We start from the raw sequence: 24,806 nt of genomic DNA, 5'->3' as shown, positions 1-24,806 counted from the left end.
ATGGCATGAATTAAACACATTTAATAATCTGCGTATTTGTCTGTCGATACATCTCTCGTGTTTATAAAAATATATATATTTGCTGGCACAGATGCAGCATTACTTCTTGAAAATTCTGTCTTAACTATGTAAATATAATACAAGTAGAGAAAATATATATATATGCTAGCGAATGTCACATTGCACAATATATGTAAAGTCTCTCATAAATTATGGCAGTTTGTTCATAATCAGGCTGGTAGTGCCACCTTTGCACCTCATCTTCAGTAATCGAAAGCAAGCTGCCTTCATATCAAAAGTCCAAAAATAGAAGCTTTGAAAAAAAATAATAATCTAAAGTTACTTTTTAATTTCAAGATCCACAGAATTCTTGTTTTACAGTATAATGCTACAGGTAGAAAGAAATTGGTTGATTGCTTTTAGCTGTCCTTACTTTGGCCACAGAACTCTGGAAATGTTCTTCCAAGGGTGCAGACATTCTGTGGGAGCCTTCACAGCAATAAAGGTAAAGGTAAAGGTACCCCTGCCCGTACGGGCCAGTCGTGTCCGATTCTAGGGTTGCACGCCCATCTCGCTTAAGAGGCCGGGGGCCAGCGCTGTCCGGAGACACTTCCGGGTCACGTGGCCAGCGTGACAAAGCTGCTCTAGCGAGCCAGCACATGGAAACGCTGTTTACCTTCCCGCTATAAAGCGGTACCTATTTATCTACTTGCACTTTGACGTGCTTTCGAACTGCTAGGTGGGCAGGAGCTGGGACTGAAAGACGGGAGCTCACCCCGCTGCGGGGATTCGAACCGCCGACCATACGATCGGCAAGTCCTAGGCTCTGAGGTTTTACCCACAGCGCCACCCGCGTCCCTTCACAGCAATACAGAACTACAATTTCCAATGTTCTGGGGTGGGAAGCTATGTCACTGAAACCAATTTAAGCTTGTAATGTAAGCATACCTTTGTACTGAACTCTGGAGAAAATATTTCCCCCCCATCTGTTGGGGGGGGGGATATTAGTTTAGACTAAGAGCCAAACTAGATGCAATGTAAGAGAGATGATAATAAGATATTCCATCTTTTTTCCTAATTAAAAGCAGTAAATCCCATCCTCGCCCCAGTTTGGACAGTGGTCATGGTGCTAGGAGAAGGGTTTTACTTTTTAATCCTTCTCCACACATCATTTTCCTAATTTAAATCACTCAAAGCGTTGATTTGTCTCATGTGGAAAAGCATACAAGTATCAAAGGAGATCTTCCATGTCACATTCAGTTTGGCTCATAGACAGAGTGGAAATATAGGCCAGTTAGTCTTACGTATGGGAGAAACTTGAAATGCTAGAATAACAACTGGAAGGGGATTCTCAGCAACAATTTATATTCTGCCATATGAATTTCATCGTATGTGTAGACTGTATGAATGCGGTTGTCAGGAATAAGGAAAAGGTTTACAGAAACCATTATGCATTGTGTAAAAAAGTAATTAATTAATTAACACTGTACAGTCTAATAATTGCTTCATAATTCAGTTTCATGTAGGGAAAAGGTAGAACACATATATTTTGTTATGTCATGTATAATAAATGCGCATGTTTCAATCTCACTGCATTTGTGGCAAAATAAACACATATGGACTGGATCTAGAGCTGCCTAGAGCAGAACTAACAGGCCAAAGGGGGAGGTGATTTTTTTTGCCAGTTCTCCTTTTCCTCTGCAGCCCAAATTGCTACCTGTATGTCAGAAGGTCCCACAATTTTTTAATGTTACCATTATATCCCACCTTTCCTCAAAGGTGCTCGTGTTTCTTGTAGGTCAGAAACAGTGACTGGTTCAAGGGCAACCAGCTAGGTTCATGGCTAAGTGGATATTTGATCCCTGGTTTTCCTAGGTCCTAGTCCAGCGCTCTAGCCACTACACCACAGAGGGCACAGGAGGCTGCTGTGGGAAGGGGATATTGGTGAAATCTGCTTCCATTTATTTCTGCCAATGGGCATTTCCTGTGAATGAGTTGTACTCATTGGAAGTTAGTAACCACACAATTGTATTTTTTTCTTTTTCGCTTTGTTGTTTCTTGGTGTTCTTTAGTATAATCTAGGGAGAAGCTTTGCCACATGAAAAATTAAAACAGACCAAACCATTCTGCACCAGCATCTTGGCATTGTACAGACTCCAAACTAATGCATGTTTTTCACACCCCCAGAATCCTTAGGGCAAGTTAGTCAGCTTACCAAATTTAGCCTTTCTTTAGCAAACATGAACTTCATTTTCATGCACAGAATATATACCAAATCTGAATATGGCAATATTTACCCATTGTCGTGACATTACTTTTAGTTCAGTATTCTCTTTTTCAGTGCCAGGAATCTCAGTCTGTAGCCTCAGAGGATACAGACATAACATACTAGATCTGATCCAGTAGATTACTGTGAGGAGGACTAGCTACCATGGAACACAAGCCACATGAGTTATAGTTTAAAATGCAGTCAAAAATCCTGCTGATCATTTTCTACTCATGCAGTTATTTATGTTGAAGAACATCTTTTTTTGGTTTGCCTCGTTATGTCACGCTGCTCGGTGGTTGCGAAGAAATGTTTCTTTTGAAGGAGTGACTTCCACAGGCTTCCAAACTATCACTCCCCTCCCTTATGATGATCTCTTGCTTTGCCTTAAATGTTAATGGGATAAAACCTTCACCATCTGCAGTAAGAACAATCCAAGAAGAACCTAGAGGAAAAGGAAAGCAAAGCATCAGTGTGTGTGTATATGTATAATCGTTATTATGTTGGGAATGCAGTTGCCTACGTAAATGTTAGCATTCACCCTAAATTCATTCTTTGTTTATGTCTTTTTCATAAGTTCTTCTTCCTACAGTGTTGCAAAGCTTAATGGGTTACCATGCTGATGTAGGTTTTGAACCAAGGGTTACCATGCTGATGTAGGTTTTGAACCAAGATGGACAAACCATTTATCAGTAATTTTCTTTCCTTTTTGGTATTTTCATTTGGCTCCACTAGCTCTGGCATGGTAATGGGGAAGGGGCCAGGAGAAGGAACAACCAAACCTCATAACTGGAAAATGTGTACACCAAGGGCCTGGGGAAAACTGACAATGAAGCACCAGTTTATTATGTTTTTTATTTACCATGATTTCAACTCACATATCAAGACTTTTCTAGGATTAACTAAAAAATTTAACATTCAAGGATGATTTCCTAGTAAAAATATTGAACATGTATAGTTTACCCTCTTTGTTCCACTAGCTTTGCATGGAGAATTGGTGTGTGCGTGCGGGGTAGATTGAACTCATAAGTCTATTCAAAGGCTCCTTGTACACTTTCTCAAGTTAAACTCTCAGAAACCTCTTTGGCATGTAGAATTTTTTCTCATGCAGGAACATGCAAGTGAAGTCAAGTTGTGTTTAGAGAAACTTCTGCATGTGAAATCATGATTATGTACAGGTAATTCAAGAACAAACTTTGGCTGCCACCTGTGGTTTGTTTGGAGATAAACAAACAATGAGTTCTGCTTTGCATGTAATCCTAGGGTATTGCTGTTATTTATGTACTCCTGGCTTTGCAAAGGGAGCACCTGAGTGGGCAAAAAGTGAAGTGTTTGCACCAGCACATTGTCACGGTAATAAGGGCTCGTCTACACTTTGCTTGTCCCACTCCTAAAAAGCAAGGGCCAGAGAAATTTTCTGCTTGTCCTGTGCTTTCTGTGCACGGCTTTCCATTTGCCTCACTGCTTTCCCTGAGAAAACCTGCCCTTTACCACTGAATCGGAGCAAATGTCAATCCATGGAAAACCCTATTGACGTTTGCTCTGATTCAGCTGTAGAGAGTGGGTTTCCCAGAGGAAAGTGGCAGGACAAGCAGAAGTGTGGGCGAGCCCTAAGACATTGTTTGTGTCAGACCATGGCTTACCATAACATGCAAACCAAGCCAATTGATCTGCTGTATTCATGGGTCAAATCTATCCAATTCACAGTTCAAGTTAATTTCTGAATTTAAAACAAAGGAGCTAAGACATTTGTGTTTTAGAACTTCATTAGCTTTAATTTCTACCAAGAGCAGGTGTGTGTGTGCTTTTAATGTGCATGCCTATAAACAGAACAGCTACCTTTTATAGATGATGGTATCTCGTACCCAATAAGGTTTGGTGGGAAATAATAAACTGTGCACTCCAATTTGACCAATTAAAGCAAAACAAATGTGTTGTTTCCTTATAATACTGTATCTGAAAGTACAGAAAGTTCTTTTCATTAAATCTATTAATTAAACACCTACACATGTTGCTTTGCTGTTTCGTGTTGTCTGTCGCGTCATAAGAAGATTACCGTTACCAAGCATGAACTTTTAATCTTTTGCAGTTAATGCTTTCTTTCTAATTCTGGACAGACTTTTGATTCTATAAACTACCCTGTGCTTGGGTGTTTGTGTGTGTCATGTAAACCTACGCAATTACATCGCTAACCTTATATGTAAAACATGGGGGGGGGGTTACTTCCAAAATAGTTTATTTAACACTCTGCATTGGGTACAGATAAATGTTATTATGCCTGCAATGCACTCAACTTACTTGAGAGTAAACCGTGTTTTTCTAAACTTACGGTACTAGAGAAAAACAAAGGCTGCAAACCTATATACCTTTTCCTGGGAGTAAGTCCTATTGAACTGAGTACAGCTGGCTTCTGAGTTGGTATGTACAGAATTCTTTTAGCAGGGAGAAAACATTTAACAAATCTAGATTATAAATTGAAGTATACAGTATCTGGATAGGTGAGGATATGACTGAAGGGTTAAAAAGCTTTAGTAATTTCTAAACATGGTTGGCCTAATAAGAATATAATATCAATAATTATTTTTTATTTCAGAGTATAACTAAAGAGTTAGATTTAATAGTTGTCCGAGTTGGACAACTGTGGCTTTTACCAGTTTTTGCCCAGTTTGGGGCAATTCCACTCCTCCAGCAACCCTGCCACTCTCAGCATTGTTAAGAACAACCCTTCTCCTTCAGAGAGTCTTGTTATGGGGTACAGAAGGTAGCATGGAGGAGTATGGAATGGAAAACCTAAAGAAAGTTGAATGAAAGTTAATCTTAATATCTAAGCCAGGCATAGGCAAACTCGGCCCTCCAGATGTTTTGGGACTACAACTCCCATCATCCCTGACCACATCATCCCTGACCACTAGGGATGGTGGGAGTTGTAGTCCTAAAACATCTGGAGGGCTGAGTTTGCCTATGCCTGATCTAAGCCATAGTATATGAAAGTATGGGTGATTAAGTGCTCACATAACTCTTTAAAAAGGAGGAAAGAACAGTTTTCCTTAATGAATTAAAATTCTACATTCAAAGCAATGTGTTCAACTTCACATTGTGTTTTGTATGGGACTGTGGCAGTGTGTCCTAAAGATATACATTTTTTCTTAATTAAAGTTGGACTCTCACTTGCATTCAAAAAGCAAAGCTATGAAAACACTCAAAAGTTACCTAATCTTAAAAGTGTCTGCCCCTATGTTTCCCTTCAAGTTATTATTATTATTATTAATTAGATTTCTATACTGCCCATTGAGGATCGCAGGTTGGTTTGTGATATAAAAACACGAAAATACATAACATAGTAACAAACAAAACAAAAAACCCACACACAGTTTAAAAGGCCACATAGGTTGTATAATTAGCCAAACGCCTGAGAGAATGTTTTTGTCCAATGCTTATTACTATTGTAAGCATGATGCTTCGTGACTTCATTGGAGGTAAGCCAAGAGCAACTACTCATTCCAAGACAGAAAGGGCAGGTTCCTCTGAGAGTGGGTAATTTTACTGTATCTCTTGAGTACACTAAATAAATAAAGGATGTAGCAAAAACTAGTGATGTGAACCTCTTCATATATGCCCTACCATTTAGTTACACTTTCTCCTCTTTCTGTCTTTTCTCTCTTGGGGGTTATCCATTGGCATAGCCAGGATTTATTTTAGGGGGGTGCAGGACTGAGTTATTTGCGACACAGTTGGTCAGTCAAGTATTCTTATTTATTTACTTGATTGGGGAGCAGCTGCCCCCCCCCCGCTGTGCTCATGGGTTTTCCACACCTCCATTTGCCCCACCTCTTTCGCGATCTTTAGTGCTGATTTGGAACAAACAGCTATAAATTTATCTGTGAATTGCCATTTGTTCCAATTTAATGCTAAACAGTGGGTTTTCTGGGGGAAAGTGGTGGTGCAAAGGCAAAACTGCTTGGACCCGTGCTAGAAAGCATGGGGCAAGTAGAAAACCGCTCAGACCCATTCTAGGTATGGAACAAGCAAAAGTGTGGACAATCCCTGTGTCCTCAATATATTGTGTATATATTTACAGTATATGGTAAAGCTACTTGCAGAAAACATTATAGGCTGAAAATGGTTGAGCTGCGGCTGAAGTTGTTAAATCATTGAATACATAGAGGCATGAACAAAGAAGCTGTGTATAAAGATCTTTTCTTTCCTGACTGCTCCCTACCTTCACAAGTAAATCAAAGGTGGGAGTTTGGAAGATTATGTTGGTGAGCTCCTTCTGTTCTCAGCGTAGATTAAACTAATCCAGAGCATAACAATTTGATACACCTGTTAAGTATCACTGAGTTTATGGTGTCTGTCTCTGATAGAGAAAGGCATTCAATTGTCAGCAAACCTGTTAGGAAATCTTTCCTATAAGTTTTGTTTTTCGACTTACTTAATCCAGTAAGCAAAGGCAGCAACCAGCCTGCTTTGGTTATGGGATTGCTGAACAATCATGCTAAATATTCAACTTCCCCATTTATGCTACATGACATTAGACCCAGGTGAGAATTAGTAGCTTGATTGGGTGCTCTGCTGCAAGAAGGGAAGCCTACTAATATGTAGCATATTTCTGGACATAGTCAACTAATATATGACTAAGGACAGACATTGAGACAAAACAAGAAGGTCCCTATCAATGGTAGAAACAACATTCTGCTGAAAAAGCATGAGGATTAAACTGACCATCTATTGTAGATATAGGTCATGATACCTGTGAACCAACTGAGTAGGGCTTGATCAGTGTCAGGCAAGTGTTGAGATGCACTCAGGAGAATAAGCTTGCCAGGAAAGGGAATAGAACTCAGTTAAACTTCCATCACATTGGAGGATGTACATGTAAACAATCCCTTAATAGCACAACTTATGTTCCCCAAAAGTACTACCTACTATAATAAACACTTGCATTTTTTAAAAGAGAGAGAGAGAGACTGGCTGGGGCAACCCAGTCGGGTGGGGTATAAATAATAAAATTATTATTATTATAGTAATAGAGAACTTACCATGTTTCATTTCAACAATAGGCAGATCAAAAAGTCGTTGGACTAAATTCAGATGAACCTTGCCATCACACAGGAGAACAGTTCTTGTTTCTTCAGCTATAGCTCCGTTTGAAAAATGCTTCTTCAGGCACATAAACATATAGGGATAAACATCTTGTTAGAATATTGGTCACATTTACATTAATTATTGTTAATTAGCCCTATGAATCAGCAATTTTCATGAATTCTGCTTTCTATATTTTCACATGCCCAAAAGTAAGGGGTGGGGACAGCACAAAAACAACTTGTTTATAAGAGACTTCTTTTTTAAAAAAAAGAAAGGTTCAGGATTTCCCAAAGTATGGGGCTACAACCCTGCTAGGATCACTCAGATGTTGTTGTGAGTCTCTGAATGCTGCTGGCTCAGTCATCTCAGGCTAGAGATGGTGACTTCAAGAGCATGTGTGTAAATGTAGTGATGTTCTGGACCAGTAGCGTGGAGGGTTTAAGACCCATTGGCTACCCTCACCTGGTTTAGCCAGACAAAGTAATTTCTGCGGTGTTGCCACTGTTGCATACTGACAGCTTCCAGGAGCCACAGGTGAGAGCTGAGTGCAGGGTGGATAAACTACTCCAGAAGTAGCATGACCTATTCCCCACCAGAAGTACTTCCCCTTCCCTAACACTCCACACATTCCTGCTTGGAAATAAAGAGACTGGTTTTGTTATTAAATCTCCCCCCCCCCTTTTCTTTACTCATTTTGGCTTCAGCATTAAATAACAAGGTAGTCCCCAGTCAACATGCTATGATTCTCAGTAAAAGTGCTGAGGATCACACTGTTTGGAGTTCACTCCATTACTTCCTAACCAATCCAGGGCTCATCCTATTCTCTCACCACTAAGTAATTGGTATTTGTTTGCAACACTTCTCAATTTAGCACCATCCGTAAATCACATCAACATCCTATTTAGTCCTCCAGATATTAAACAAGAAATAAAATGCAGTGTCACAGGCATTTTAACGGGAAAATAATCAGGACCATCAAAGTAATATAGATCTCATTCTGCAGTGTTTCCATTCTGATACTGAAAACTTATACCAACATTCTCTTTCAGCAGACTCACAGCTGCATCTTCTGTTTCTGTTTTTAGTAATCTGTTCCTCATCTTAATTAACCTTCAGTACAAATAAATGTCTCCTAATCTCCTTTAGTGCGCAGATGCTGGTTTCTTCTCAGGTTCACTTGCTCTGTCAGCGTCTTAGGTAGTTTTGCTACATCAATGTGCACCTGAGCACCATGCAAAATCCTATAAGCACCCTCCTCTTATGTGCATTTTCTTTTAGTTAAAGGCCATTTTTATATTTGTGTTTTCTGATGTACAGTATACAGCACCACAGTGGTCTAGTTCTCACAAACAGCAGGAAAATGTGGTAAATCTGTTTCTGGTTTACACTATTTCATAAGCAGGTAGGGTCTTGCGTGGTTGAATGCTCCTTTGTACAATAAATGTTGTGTACATAGGGAAGGAACCTGAGATCAAAAGCCTATCCTTCATTGCATGCTAGTTTTTCATGTGGGAATATGCCATTATGTTGTTACCCTTACCAACAGCTTCACCACCTCATCAGAAGCTGGCTTTATGCTTCTGCAAACAGAATCCAAATCTTTTCTAGTAGTCCAGACTGAAACCTTAACCACATACTATACATTCTGAATAGAAATATTGTAAAGGAAAGGGGAGGTAGACACCATGAATGGTTGAAGATTTTACTTTCTGTGAGAGGATGGGACAGGTAATAACCATTACCTTGGCACAGATTCTCATTTTTTCTTATGTGATGGACTGTGCATTTATAGAGGAGGAAAAACCCATTAAGCTTGGGCTTTCTTAACACGCAAAAATGTTGTATAAGTTATCAAAAGCAACTGATTGAAAGAGGTTGGTTGTATTTGAAATGGGGTGCCTGAATTTTGATTTTCCTCTTCTCATAGAATCATAGAGTTGGAAGAGACCACAAGGGCCATCGAGTCCAATCCCCTGCCAAGCAGGAAACACCATCAGAGCACTCCTGACATATGGTTGTCAAGCCTCTGCTTAAAGACCTCCAAAGAAGGAGACTCCACCAGACTCCTTGGCAGCAAATTCCACTGTCGAACAGCTCTTACTGTCAGGAAGTTCTTCCTAATGTTTAGGTGGAATCTTCTTTCTTCTAGTTTGGATCCATTGCTCCGTGTCCGCTTCTCTGGAGCAGCAGAAAACAACCTTTCTCCCTCTTCTATGTGACATCCTTGTATATATTTGAACATGGCTATCATATCACCCCTTAACCTCCTCTTCTCCAGGCTAAACATGCCCAGCTCCCTTAGCCGTTCCTCATAAGGCATCGTTTCCGGGCCTTTGACCATTTTGGTTGCCCTCCTCTGGACACGTTCCAGTTTGTCAGTGTCCTTCTTGAACTGTGGTGCCCAGAACTGGACACAGTACTCCAGGTGAGGTCTGACCAGAGCAGAATACAGTGGCACTATTACTTCCCTTGATCTAGATGCTATACTCCTATTGATGCAGCCCAGAATTGCATTGGCTTTTTAAGCTGCCGCGTCACACTGTTGGCTCATGTCAAGTTTGTGGTCAACCAAGACTCCTAGATCCTTTTCACATGTACTGCTCTCAAGCCAGGTGTCACCCATCTTGTATTTGTGCCTCTCATTTTTTTTGCCCAAGTGCAATACTTTACATTTCTCCCTGTTAAAATTCATCTTGTTTCTTTTTGCCCAGTTCTCTAATCTGTCAAGGTCGTTTTGAAGTGTGATCCTGTCCTCTGGGGTGTTAGCCACCCCTCCCAGTTTGGTGTCATCTGCAAATTCTGTTCCCTGTCCCTTTCCCCTGGGGTTGCCATGTTTCAAAAAGTAAAAACCAGGACACCCTGAAAGTTGTTGAGTGGTTGTTTTTTAAGGAAAACCCCAAAATTGTTGAGTTGTTTTGTTGTTGTTTTTTTGGAAAACCCGCATGATTTTTCAATTGATTGGCCTAAGATCCAAGACAAAGCTCCGCCTTTCGGAAATTCCCCTGGATGTCAATGCCGCCTTTGAAATCCCGCTAATGTCTGGGGAAATCTGGACATATGGCAACCCTACTTTCCACTTGCTTTCCCCCCTTCCCCCAAGCCTGCGGGTAGGTACTGTCTTGTTTTTGTTGTATGTAAGCTGCTCTGGGAGACTTTTTGGACAAAGAGCACAAATGCTCTAAATAAATAAATAAATAACCTTTGCTGGTGCAAATGCTGTTGACAGCGGGATCATGTATGATTGCCCTAATAGTATCAGGAGCACAAGCCATCAGGAATGAACAATCAAAGGATATATTGATATACCATCAGTACAATCACCCAGAGCCACTATTAGATTTCAGTAATACCGTGTTTTCTTATATAGTACACTTTTTTCTTATTTATTTCATAAAATTTATACACTGCTTGACTGTAAAAAACCTCAAAGCAGTTTACAAAAGAATAAAACAATAAAATTATCAGTACACACAGTTAGAAGCAACTATTTAAAAAAAGTAAAGAAATTCAAATCAGCGACAAACTGAAAACAGATAAAAGTACAAATAAGCATATCTGGATAGGCTTGTTTAAACAAAAATGTTCTTAGCAGTGACCAAAAAGAGTGCAGTGATGGCATCTCCTGATGTCAACATGAATGGAAATTCCAACGTGTCAGTGCTGCAACACTAAAAGGTTGATCTTACAAATGTGGACTGGGTATTATGTGTGGCACCTTAAATTTCTCCCCTCACTTACTTTTTATATCAACATAACCTCTTGAATAACAAGAGTAAAAGTAACCACTTGCCAAAAAAGTATGTCATTTCTATCATGTCCTGTGCAAATTTATCATTATTTTTATTAAAATATTTTTATACCACTTTTCTTTCAAAAGAGAATATCATGGTAGTGTACAATATCAATATGAAACAATTCAACCAAACCACGTTAAACAAAGTGCAATGTACAGATACAGTAGACAAGACTATAACTAGTCAGAAAATGCTTGGCACAAAAATATAATCAGAGTCGTAGCATGGGGGGCGGGCAGCAGGGGCTGTTGGCCCAGGCACAACTGGGCTGCAGAAGTCCCGAAGGTGCCATAAGACTGGGAGGGAGGTGGTTCCCTTTTCTGGTCTGGTATTGCGCAGTGTGTGCAGCATGCACGGCCCCTGGGTGGCTGTGGGTTGCGCGTGGAGAGCAGGCAGCTGGTCAGGCCTTCCTCTTATGGGGTGGAGCACCCTCTTGCTTCCCACCCCTTTCGGTGCCTTGGAACGGCTCGCCACACGTTTCTTGCACTATGACTGGTGCCACCACCATGTGTGTCAGGTCTCAGCTGTGCTGGGCGGCCCCTCGGCTCCCTCCTGCCCCCCCCCTCAAATCTACCCACTGTAACATTCTTTAAAGATCTCTCCTGTTTCTCTCTACTTCTTTAGCTTCAAAGACAAGACTCTCCCTCATTTGCAAAAGTTAGCAAGCTACTAACACCATACACATAAATCACAGTAATGAGGATCTTTACCAAACAGAACACTAATATCCCCTGAAGAGAGTCTAGTTGAATGATTAATCAGGTTACCGGCTAGAGAGGAAGGAACTTTTATAGAACATCATAGAATTAGTAACCAGGACCTTCACAGAAGTAAGAAGTCTGTGCTTCTAATTTCGAAATACACAGTACTGTTTTTCATTCAGAATTTCTATTTGTGGGTGCTCAGCCTCATCAGAACGTTATTAGAATGTGCCCTTTCTTCACCCCGTCCTCTTGGGCTTTAATGCCTCCAAGCATTAATCCCCTGTTTTGACTACTGCATTTCCACTTCTTAACAGGCTTTTTAAATCTTGCTTTCAAAACTGTCTGACTAGTCTATCACACTATAAAGCTGAGCCATATCGCCCTCATCTTTCATCAGTTTTCACGACTCCTTTTATGTTTTCAATCTAGTTCAAAATTGCCTTCCCGATTATAAGAATGGTTTGTGGATTTATTAAAGATGACCTCTGTGATGATTCACCTGCTCCTTGGCTCAGTTTTATTGACTTCTCCAGTCTCTCCTTCCTCTCTGTCCTCTACTCTCTCACTGTTTATCACAAGTTTGCTTCTTATCTTTCTCAACTTTATTGTGTACATTTAACAGGCTTCCCTAAATTTACCTTCCTATTCTGTTTCATTTACTGTTGATGGAGCAAATTATCACTTTGCCAGCAAAAAGAGGGTTTGATGCTGTACATTAAATGTCTTCAGCTCCTCGGTGTCTCTTAAATAGGACATTGTAATAGCGGTTTATACCAAATATCTTCTTCCTTACTGACGTAGAGACATGCATTATTACAATAATTTCCCTCAGTTGCTCATGGCATACACACTTATTCCCAACTCTGTCAACTTTGTCCAAACCACAACTGTTTCTTCTTCTTCTAAATGAATTCATCACACACACTGATTTTTGTTTATTTCCCTAACAAAAGCCTTGCACTCTACAAAACACAGCAAAGCATGAAATGAGGGTGCACCAGCAAGGGTAGCTAAGCACCCCTCTGCTATAGATCACCCCACCCTGTGGCTGGGTCCATTATAAGGAAGAAGCAGTAATCAGGCTAACATAACGTGCAGTCTGAATTGCGTGCTTGCAATTTTTGCTTGGACCTCTGTGCTTATTGTTGTGTTTAGCATGTGTTGTTTGCACCAGTGCTTCTCAAGCTATTTGATGTTGTGGACCAGCAATTCACCCCACCCCAATGTACCAGGGATCAGTACCATATTTGGTCCCTGAAACATCCCACCCAGGCTGTGGTGTATTCACCAGGGACCAGAAGCCAATAGCTTGCGGACTGGTGCCGGTCCACGGACCACTACTTAGAGTAGCACTGGTTTGCACTACATTTTGTGTCCAGTTCTGATTCCCCACATCCTTTGGGAATGGCATGCTTTGCATGCAGAAGGTCTCAGATCCAGTACCGGAGCAGGTTGCTTCACCTCTGATTCCCTCCCCTGGGTCTTTTCTATCATCTTGTATTATACATGTCTATAAGTAAGTAAAGGATTTTATTTGAATTTTCAAAATAGTGCCAAACCACCATGTACCTCTGATGATGCAAGGATCACATAATAAGCTATGTATGAACTTCTCACCTTCCATATGCAAAAATTCTTGCTTTTATATATTAATATTTCTAGTTAAAAAACACTTAGCTACATATCCCAATGCTGAATAGGTTGCTTCCTATGTTTCAGGCTTAGATACAAGTTGTGGGAGAGGACTATACTTTCATGTTAACTGAACTGCATGATGAGAATAAAGATTTATATAGTGATTACACACATAGCTTCAAAAACCCTTAACATTGCAGGAACGAGGCAGGCCAGCCTATTTATCCTAGGATTGCAGATGGGGAGGAGGCTGCTAAGGTCCGTAGAGGATAGTAGGAAACAATTTTTCACAAAATAATTAGCTATTTTTATTCAGATGCTTTGGTTAAAAGAATATGTTTGTAGAAATATTGCTTTATTTCTAAAGTAGACTGCAAAATGTCGTGAGTGGGAATTGCCCTCTGAGGGTATATAGGAGAGGAGATCCAGCCACAATTGCCTAGTTTGTTTGCAGTCTCTGTCCTTGTGAGGTGCACAGCGTTTTCTACAGCCTAGAAGAGCATAAGCTACCTAGATGGCAGCTCTTTCAAGATGAAACTTAGGGTAGCAGCAGGTCACCTTAGAGGTGAATGTCAAGCAGTGGGAAAATGGTGAAGAGTTGTAATGAACCTTGCATAATGGGGATGGGTATTATTTGGAGGATGGGAGAAATGCTGGATTTGTGAAAGAGTGCTTTCTTCCAGCTTCAGCTGGTATGCCAGCTACGTTTGTTCCTAGACAGGGATAGTTTGGCTACAGTGGTGCAGCCACTGGTAACCTTTAGAATGCAGTACAGCAATGCATGCTACGTAGGGCTGCCCTTGAGTCTGGTTCAAAAATTGCAGCTAGTATAGAATGATGTGCCCTGGCTTTTGGCCAGTGCAGCTTCGTATCAGGTAGTCTTGGTGGCTAGAAGCACCTTTTATCAGCTGCAGCCATTCCTGGACCAGGATAGCTTGACCAGGCTAGATCAGGCACTGGTAACTTCAAGACTGGATTACTGCAATACAGTCTATGTGGGACTTCCCTTGTTTGGTCCAGAAACCTGAGTTAGTGCAGAATGCTGAAGCACAATTTCTGGTAAGTGTAAGATCCTGTCCTGCAGGGCAAATGGCATTCCCCCCGCCTTTCTTTCTGTATTTTAACTGGGAAAACAGAAAATCTGTGTGTGTCTTTGTGTGCGCACCTTAAAGAGTCCCAATCTGATTCAGGGGCCCTTGTGACTGCAATTAAAAGATCACAATTACAGATTTCCCATATAATATAAAGGTACACCTTAAATTAAGTGAAAGAAAATTGGACAGCAAGTGGGCAAGTTATGTTTTTTAATGCTCCCCTGCAGTAAACAAGCCCAATCGTCGTCCTCATTCTGCACAATATGTAAAATGACTCTTGAATGTTACATTGGGAGGCAAAGTAATGGTATAGAAGAGATGCCATATATGTTTCACATTCGCACCATTGCTTGTATATGCAGGTCTACCCTAAGGGGTCAGCATGGTCAGAAGCAGTGCTATTTTTCTAGAAAAAGAGGTGCCTTGTTCTCTTATAATGGCAATGTCGCCCACCTGAGAGGTGCCAGAACTGAGTTCTGGTGCGTTCCTGCTTAGAAAAAAAATATCTGGTCAGAAGAACTGATTGCTGAATGGCCTGACCCTGACAACTCATGCTTCTGACACTAGTCACTCACCTGGGCCTTTGGGTTAGCCATTGCAGTGTGGTTAACGTGGGGCAGGATTGGAGCCAAGCACTACCACCCCACCCACCTGCAAAGCATGCCCAAGGTTCCATCAAGGAGTGAGATGAATGGGTTAATAGGGTCAAGGTAGTCAGCAGTGGGCAACATTGGTTTGCTGCATCAATGGGCACCTACGCAGCCCTTCCACAGCAACCCATCTTAGAAGCTGCACATGGTAGTGGGCTCACTGAAGTCTAATGTCACGTGGGAACATGCTAGTCCATTTGGACTAACAGCATGCTTCCACTATATATTTTGCTTTTAAGGGCCAAACTTGAAGGGATGTTAACTTCATGAAGGCAATTAACATATGCAACCACTGCAAAGTAGGCTTGGGACCATTAGTGGAAGAGAGCAGGAACTTAGCTCTTTCTCTCCCACAATATTGCTTCCCACAAAATTGCTGAACTGTGTCAGGCAGAATCAAGATTCTTGGCTGCTATTTACATACAAAAAAAGTACATGTCTGTTGCATTCATGGCCCACCATGAATGAGCATTCTCATACTTTGCAAGTCTTCATCAAAAGCATTAAGTATTATTATCTGTATTGCAGGCTTCTGTATTTTAGATTGGAGGAAAAAACTTATTGCAGTTCCCTTCATTTCATTTCAGCCATTGCTTCAGCCCTCCTCCTTGACTATCAGGCATACTCCACAATTAATTTTGTTCACATCCGACCCATTCAGGAATCCCCACTAACTTGTACAGCTGTGTCTTGTACAACCATGACTCCTAGAGATCCCCAAGGCCTCTCCTTTTTTACCATCAGCAAAGCATTAATTTGTATTAGACTACATCTATGTATTCATTTATTTATTTTTAAGTTACTTGAGCCAAAAGACAACCCACACCTCAGTGTGGGGAAAGCACGTTAGAGATTACTGACATGGCAATCTGCATCAAAGAGCCATCGGTGCAGACCAGCCATATGTATCTAGGTTCCTACTTATACCTATCCCAGGTGCAAGGTCCATAGCTGTCAACTTTTCCCTTTTCTTAAGGGAAATTCCCTTATTCCGAATAGGATTCCTCGCAAGAAAAAAGAAAAGTTGACAGCTATGGCAAGGTCAGGGGTGCCAACTTAAATAAAATATTGTGGGGGCCCAGGTAAGCCCCACTCTACATAATCAATCACATGACGCAGTGCACACACAAACACACTATTTGAATAGGAATGCCCATCAACTTTGTGGGGGCTTGGCTCCCTCAAAAAAGTTTTGTGGGTTTTTGGCTTCTATGTGCAAGGCTGAGTCTGCTCACTGGGAAACAGAGGCATAGTGGGGGGGGGGGGAGCCGGGGGGCATGGCCCCAGCTGCATATTTTTGAGGGGGAGCAATAAGGTACCCCCATGACAGGTACAGAGCCCAACTCTATGAGTAGCTTCCGCTTTAAAAGCAGCTATGCTTAAAGGCTGGCAAAGTGACTTTATCCAGCCCTGAAAAATGCACCCCTGGAGTGGTTGTGTGGGTGGAGCGGGGTGGAATGGAAGAGGAGGAAGAGGAAGGCAACAACAGTAGTTGAAAAGTCAACCATGAGTTGGAAGGATTAATGGCAGCGAAAGCAGCAGCAGCAGCTCCCAGAGCAAATATCTCATATACACTCTGGATGTACTGGTTTAGATAAAATTAACTCACAGCAAAACAAAAAGCGTAAAATAATTCCACTGCTATACCTCTAATCAAAAAGCAGCCCCAAAATCCTCAACACACCACAATTTTCTGCCTGGGTCATCGGAATAAGAGAGTACAGAGTCAAGCTTCATATCATAGAGATTTTTTTTTTTAGAAACTATTGCTTCATAATAATAAAATTTGTTAGGAAAAAACCAATAGCAACTCTACAGAAGTTTCTTAGAAAAGAGTGGAAGGAGGAAGATAGATATCTGCCTTGCTACTGCACTATATTTTATATATTAATGAAAGTTACTCTGAATTATTAAAGAAATAGAAATAATGGTTTTTATGCTCCAGCTTGCTTAATGCAGCACATCTAAATTATTGACTCATTTTTGTTGCCATTAGTGTTGTACCACAAAACACTACAACATTGACTAGCAATCAAATTAATAAAATAGTGACAATTATTTCATGAAAAAGCAAGGGAGGAGAAAAGAATTGCTGTTGAGGAAACAGGAACCTTGATCCATGGATTTTGATTTTCTTAAATTGCTTCATTATGTAATCAAATATTAATATCCCATATTTCCTGAATGTTTTTATGCTGTGAGACCCATGATCCTTTGAAGCTTATATATTCTTATCTACAGAAGTTGGTCTGATATCTTCTCTCTCTAAAAAGATTCAAAGCATTTCAAAAGCCACATATAGAGCTGCCAGTTATCTCTTGTAGTAAAAAAAATATGCCGTAAGATTTGGAAACAGATGACTTAGAACAAATGGACATATATAATACATCAATGACAATTAAGCTGAACAGTAAAGGAAGCACAGGTCTGGATTTTCCTGTGCAGAATATCAGACATAACCTTTGCTCCTAATAACTATCATTTCACCATTTAAATCAAGCACAGCATGAAGCTCATGTGAAACTTACTAATTAAGCAAAATCCTGTAATGAAGTTTCTAAGAACTGTAATGAAGTTTCTAAGAGCAAACTACTTTGGAGAATGGTATATAAATTACCTGGTAGGTGATGTGAACAAAAGGTGGTTCTTGAGAAGATGGGTAAGCTACAGATAGTCTCTTTCCATTTTTTGTGAAATCTACTAGTTCCAGAAGTCTCAACTGTAAGTCATTGAAGCTGCCACACAATTTTTCCAAATTCCTGGATATTTGACTGGCTCCTTTTTCATTAGCCAAGCTGCTGTTTTTAGGAGAATTCAAAGTTTCTTGCATCGCTTTAGAAGAAACTGATCTATTGGAAAACCTGGTAGGCGTTCCAAGACCAAACAGGGCTACGGACCGATTAATTGGTTCTGCATCCAAAGTTTCCAGTGCAATGGATGGGTCACCTAAGACTCTTTTCTCATCAAAATCGCTCACACTAGATGATGAACTTTGCTCATAACTAGGGCTCTTCACTTCTTCCAGCATTCGTCTCCTGCCGCTAGGTGACTGAATAATCGTTCTGCCTGGGATTAAGAGCTCCCGCCCTACAATGTGATCCTCGGCAGCAAGATTCTCAAAATACTTTCTTTTCCCAGGAATGTTCACAGAGGACTCAAAACTGAATGGCAGACTGTGGGCGGTATCAGATTTTGCTGATGGCTCTTCCTCAAATATCAATTCTTTGATCATCAGTCGGATGATATATCTATCAGAATTAGATGATGGGATAAGTGAGGGGTCAGTGAACTTCTGCTTCCCTATCAGAACTAGTAAGAGCTTCTCTGTCAAAAAGGACAGACCCTTGGGTCGTTCGCTTTTCTCTAGTTGGATTTGCTGAATGTTGGGCATGCAGGATGAGGTGACTGAGTAGACCAAAACAATGTTACAAGTGTTAGAAGCGATTGCCACAATCTGAGCTCTAAGGTCAAAAGCAATTATATCAGGGACCAAAATTCCTGGAATGCTGACTTTCCTGGTTGTGGTTACCTTTCCTTCAAAAGTCACTAAGATCAAGTGTGACGAATCTTGGCCAGTTCCTGAAGGGTAATCCTTCCTTCTCAAAGGAATGAGAGGACTGGGATCAGATCTCCGGTGATTTGAAAGGATGTGGGTTAAATCAACTGGGCCCGAGGAAGATGAAGCTACTGAATCAACGGCTACTGATTTGTCTGAATCTATAGACTTCCTTCGCAGATCCATAGAGTATTCCTCATCCCCAAGCACCAGTGTAGACTGCGAAGTTAAAGAACCCGTTTCCGTTCCTACAGGCAATTCAAATGTAATGCCTGCATTTAAGCCACAAATCTTATCAAGGGGGAGTTCGGTAGCCACAGCAATTTGAAAATCCAACGTGGCTTCAATAGCACAAATGTAGCTTCCAACGTCAAATATTGGGCAAAAGGAGCAAGCGTTTAATGTTTTCTGGGCATCGTCCCATATATAGGAGTGAAGAGCGCTGCCTATAGCAACGACTAAGCGATGGCCATCCTTAGTCCAGCAAGCACAGTGGATGAGACCACTGCTTTTGATATCTGCTTTAATCCTGGAGTTGTCTGAACGAACGGTATATAAAACAGAAGCATCCCTTTTGGTAAGGACAGACAATACGTCCCTCTTTGGGTGCCACACACATCCCTGAGGAAGCAACTGGAAAGGCTCGCCAATTTCACAGGTCTGAGAAACCAGGAGCTTATTCTTTTCCGAGGCAACGTGGCTCAGTTGCCAAACGCTGACATGCTTCTTATGCTGAACAGCTAGCAGGGCTGGCGTGTCAGCCGAGTAACACGGGCTCCAGTAAAGTCCATGGACGTGTTCAAACTGACCAATAACCGTTGAGTCGCCAAACCGCAGTTCTTTGTTGTGAAAGTGGAGGCCAGTCAGTGCCACCTGCTTGCCATCTGTCCAAGCAATCCCATGCACAGGGTGTATGGCCTGGTGCAAAGCATTAAGGCCTGTTCTCAGCAGCTTCGCTTTCCCCAGTTCCATTATTCAACCCTCCTTGCTAGTGTGGTTGGCTCCAAAGTTGATTTTCCACAGGATTCATCAGAACAGCTTGACAAAGCAAATGCTCCTTGGCCGAAGACCGATTTCCCTATGGCAATGCCCCTTCTTTCAAGCCTCTTCTGCGATGCAGCTCTGCTGATGTATAGATCTACATCAAAGCTGCTCTAACCATACTCTTTTCTGGGGAGGCGCTCTCTCTGTGTGTGTCTCTCACAGACACATGTGACATCTAATAAGGTTTAGCTAATTACTGTTCTCTGAGATGACATGTTCTTGGAAGCCTATTTTTAACTCTTTAAGGGCTGGGCCTGTGTTTTAAAATAGCAGTTTAATACCTTCAGTGAATAACGGTCTCTTCACTGAATGGAGGAAAGCTCTTATGCACCAGCAAGCAATGCAGCTGCAGCATGAAATAATGACCTGACACTTTTTCTTTCACAGCCCCTGAAGGGAACACTAAGAATATTTAATCACATTCTTGAAGTATAAGGAAAGAAGGGTAGTATTCAGTTTTGCCAGTAGTTCCAACCAAGTAATGGGAGTGACAGGAAACAAAAGCAAGAGCAACAGAAATAAGGTGTTGGTTTCTGTGAGTGGCAGACCAATTGATTCCAGACTTTTCTTCTTCTGCATTTACTCTTTTCTCACTTTATTCTGTAATCCAAACTGAAGGGTCATAAAAAGAGAAAACCTGGGCCTTAAGCCTGAGTCATACTATCTTGAAGCACTGATGGTAATTAAAGATGCTTATGGGCTACCTGTGATTACTTTCTGGTGAAGGAAATGTGTTCTGCACATGCTCAGAAGCACTGTTATCTTTATTAGTTTTATTTCACGCATTTGAGTGCTGAATCCCAGCATTTAGGAGTACAAGAAATAAATGTTCACAATACTGTATGATTAAAAGATGCAAGGCTTTGCAATGAATTTCTTTCTTGCTATGAATAAGGTATTGCAGAAGCCAACTCAAAGCAGTGCAGTTCATCTCTTGTCCATGTTTTATTTACTCCCTTGCCTCAACTGCCTCCCATCTTGCTGACCTTATTTAGAATAATAGATTCATAGAATCATAGAGCTGAAAGTACCCACTAACTGACACAAAAGGCACCCAGTGCAGCAGTTAGGCTGTTCTTTCCCACAACAGAGCAGAAGGAATTCCAAATGAAATGCACTTCATCCAAGATCCCGTTATGGCTTGTACATCAATTCTGTATCTTTGGCTGGAGTAGTACATCAATTCACAAAAGTAAAAACAGCCACCAGATGGCGCCTCTGACAGTTTCACAGGCACAATTAAAGCAGCAGCAGCCTTTTAACAGACATGTCTGAAAAAGTTCCCTGTTCACAAAATACTTGAATGGTTTTAGTTATTTGTGGCATACACTGATGACCTGGTTCCCCTGGCTAAGCTGGGCTCAGATCTCATAAACCTTGTTGCAACTTCAAATTTAATACTACCAATACAGCAGCTGAATACTACCAATATTTCACAGAAATGTAGAGAAGTACTTCAACCCTCCTCCTCCTTTTACCTGAAATCTTTATTTCTTGTTTTTTTTAATGTATTCACAAAAAATATTGTGAACATAATTTCAGTTCAAAGATACAGTATCACATGTGTAAAATAATGCATAGGTGAAATATAGCAACAATGCATAATAATAATAATAATAATAATAATAATAATAATAATAATGTAATAATAATAATAATATAAGCCCAATACACAAAACCTCAACACATTGGGCTGCTTGTCAGTAAATTATGTATCAGACTGCAGCCTTGACTTGTAAATTAAGCTAGACACTTTCCTTTTTATTAAGGGCTGTTACAATGATTTCCATAGCTTGGCCTTGATCTCTTTGTGAAGTTACAAAAGAACTTGAAAGCAAACACATTTTGTTCAGGCCCCCACTTCTGCACAATACTTTGTGTGTGTGTCTGTGCATTGTGCAGAATGTGGGCTATCAAAACTATGTCACTCTGTAGGTTACATATTGCAATACAATACTTGAGAGAGCATTCTCACATCCAAATTATTTTCTCAGCATTTTTACCCTTGGAGGGTGTGTGTGTGTGTGTGTGTGTGTGTGTGTCTGTCTGTCTGTCTGTCACAGACTGGACATGCTGAAAGAAATCCAAATGCACCAATAAATGACTCAGTGCTTGCAAGTTGATTCAGACATTAAGCAAAGCAGATGGTGCTGTTGTCTTCCACATAAATTGTTGGCATAGTGCGCCTTGGGGGCGATGTCAAACTTGAAAGGTTACAGGGCCTTCTGTGGCTGTAGAGACCGATACGGGGGGAGACATGTTTTGTTGCAGCTGGGGTGGATGAAGCTCCTCCCAGTGGTCATTCCTCCTCTGATCACTGCTATGCATACATGACCTGACTGTCTCCAGGCATCATGGAGTTGATGTTGCCAGCCTTCATGCCACATTTGCAGACATCTTTGTAATACAGAGTTTTACCCCAGTGGGTGTGGTGCCTGAAGCCAGTTCCCCATAAAGAACTACATCATCTAAATAAGGGAGAGGGGGATTGCTTGTCAAAAAGTGCTCCCATGCCAGTTCATTCTGCATGTGTGGAGCCAACAGCTCCTGGAGGAATGGAGGGCTTCCATCCTATCTAATCTCCTTCCTTTCACTGTCTCTTAAAGCAGAGCCAGCCCTACCATTGGGTAGAGTGAAGCATCTGCCTCAAGTGGCAGGTGGTGATGGGCAGGCGGCAACAGTGAGGTGAAAAACATAGCTATTTGTGCTATGTGACCTGCTCTCCAGCCCCTAAGCTAGCCTGCTGCCCTAATGTCGTGATTGATACTGTCCCATCACCAGGGCTGAAGGAATATCCAAACGCAAGTCTAACGGGCTTCAGTACATGGAAGGGAAAGGGAGGGAGCTGTCGTCTTGTCCTTCACCCCAGCCAGCAAAATGTATTGGGTTGGATCTGTCTCAAAGCTTTCTACCACTTAAGAGTGCCAGGGGCAGACCCCGAGAGGACCTCAAAACCTTACAGTATTAAATTACTGAACTGGGGGTGGGGGGGGTTGGATGGAGGAATGAAAGTATTTGTTTCCAAACCCTTTTTGCAAGTAAACAGTATATATTAAAGTAAATCTTCCTGGACAGTGATTTAAAAGAAGTAAGAATAAAACAGAGTGATTTTATGGGCTGTTTCTTTAATTGATTTAGTGAAAATTAAATTAAACTAGCAAGAGAAGGGTTGGGAAAATTTCCAGCATTAATTCTTTGTAAATAGTGAAGGCAGAAATCTTAGTCACTTATTACATATATATGTCACTTTCTTTATACAGTTGTTATAGTCCTATTGTGCTTAGGAATTGTATGAAGCCTGATATTGCCATATGATTCTGTGCATTTTGCTTTCTTATATATATGGCAATTCTAACCTTGAAAAACCTTTGGTTAGAGAACGTAAGCACATACAAAAAGTCTAGCTGGATCAGACCAAAGATCTGTGTAATTCAGTATCCTGTTTTCCTTAATTGCCAGTCAGATGCTTTGTCTAGATGTTGTCCCCCAGCAAATGGCATCTAGAGGTGCAGTACATCTGATCATGGAGGCAGTATATTGCCTTTAGGATTATCAGCCATTGATAGCCTCCTCTTTTAAAAAAAGAAATCATAAATAGTGTGCACCAATACTTCAAACAGGGGTTGTGAAATGCATCCAAGCTACATCCCTTATCCAAATTCCATGACACTTCTGGTTAGCTGCTGTGGGATGCAGGACTAGATGAACCTTTGATTTGTTCCAGCAGAGCTCCTTTCTCAGTTTATTAGGAAACTGCTTTACACTTAGGGCTCATCCGCACTTCCGCTTGCCCTGTGCCTAGAAAGCATGGATCTGAGCAGTTTTCCACTTCTGTGCTTTCTAGGTATGGATCTGCTTGAGTTGCTTTGCCTTTCCATTGCTTTCCCCCAGAAAACCTGCTCTTTAGTGCTAAATCGGAACAAACAGCAATCTGTTGCCATTTGTTCCAATTTGGCGCTATACTGACTGGCAGTGGCTCGTGAGGGCTTCAGACCGGAAGTCTCTCCCAGTCCTACCTGGAGATGCCCTTGGAGGTTGAACCTGGTACCTTCTGCATGCAAAACAAATGCTCCACCACTGAGCTAAGGCTTTTCCTCACCAAGCATCTGCTCTTTGGGCCTTAGGCAGAGGATTAGAGGCAGATGTAGGGGAATGCAACTGATTCAATTGCACTGGGCATGAAGCCTTGGGGACTCCGCCAGAGATGCAAACTATGTTTTAGAATTGAGTGTGAGGGGGGCGCTGCTGAAATTTGAGACCCCAAGTTCTGCAACTGGAAGGATCTTTCCCAGGGACCTTCTGCAGTCAAAGCTGCTGCCTTTACCGCTGAGCAATGGTGCCTCCCTATTAAAAAAACAACACCCCTGTTTTCTACAGGTTCATTTCTATTCTTGTCCAGTATAATGATAGCTGCAGGGTCCTTGTTGCTTTATTTCCTGAGGCTGCAGGCAGGATTGCAGAGAGGGTTTCTCTGGAAGCGAGTCTCGCGGTTGCAGCTTTTTCAGTTCTGTTTGGTAGGCCTGGATCCTTACTCTGTGGTATTTTTATTTATTTTTAAAATTTGTATAGCGCTCTTCATCCAAAGATCACAGGGCAGTCCACAACATAAAAATACAGAATGGAAACACAAAATACATAATAAAACAAAAGCAAAGCAAACCAGTAACCCGTCCCTCCCCCATTCACACATTTTAAAGCCCACAGAATGTTAATCAGCCAAATGCCTGGTTGAAGAGAAATGTTTTCACCTGGCGCCTAAATATATTTAATGTAGGTGCCAGGTGAGCCTCCTTGGAGAGAGCATTTCACAGGGGATGGGGGACACTTCAGAAAATGGCCCTTCTTGTTTTACCCCTCCAGAACTCTTGTGGAGGAAGCACACGAGGAAGATCGCAGGGTCTGGGTTGGTTCATATGGGGAGATGGGGCCCTTGAGTAGAACCAGCCTCGTATAGGAGCAGCTTCGCACCTTAGCGCTC

The 24,806-nt window shown here is 41.3% G+C and overlaps 2 protein-coding genes across 8 annotated transcripts in view; one reads left to right on the top strand and one right to left on the bottom strand.

Moving 5' to 3' along the window:
* FKBP1B (FKBP prolyl isomerase 1B) overlaps positions 1-24,806 on the top strand; it is a 49,048-nt gene that overhangs the window by 1,427 nt on the left and 22,815 nt on the right. The window lies entirely within an intron of this gene.
* WDCP (WD repeat and coiled coil containing) lies at positions 877-19,886 on the bottom strand. 2 transcript variants are annotated; one of them, XM_083431635.1, is made up of 3 exons: positions 17,846-19,886; positions 7,306-7,426; positions 877-2,711 (listed from the first exon to the last, which is right to left on the bottom strand). In XM_083431635.1, the coding sequence occupies exons 1-3, from the start codon at positions 19,754-19,756 to the stop codon at positions 2,545-2,547; spliced, it is 2,199 nt and encodes a 732-aa protein (XP_083287761.1). In that variant the 5' UTR covers positions 19,757-19,886; the 3' UTR covers positions 877-2,544. The 2 variants fall into 2 exon arrangements, with proteins under 2 accessions (XP_083287761.1, XP_083287762.1); XM_083431636.1 differs by having other exon boundaries at positions 7,306-7,423.

This window comes from Podarcis tiliguerta, assembly GCF_965153285.1.
Source record: "Podarcis tiliguerta genome assembly, chromosome: 3".
In the NCBI taxonomy this organism is placed as follows: Eukaryota; Metazoa; Chordata; class Lepidosauria; order Squamata; family Lacertidae; genus Podarcis; species Podarcis tiliguerta.
Note: the sequence above shows the minus strand (reverse complement) of the source record. Positions and strands in the feature narration are given on the sequence as shown.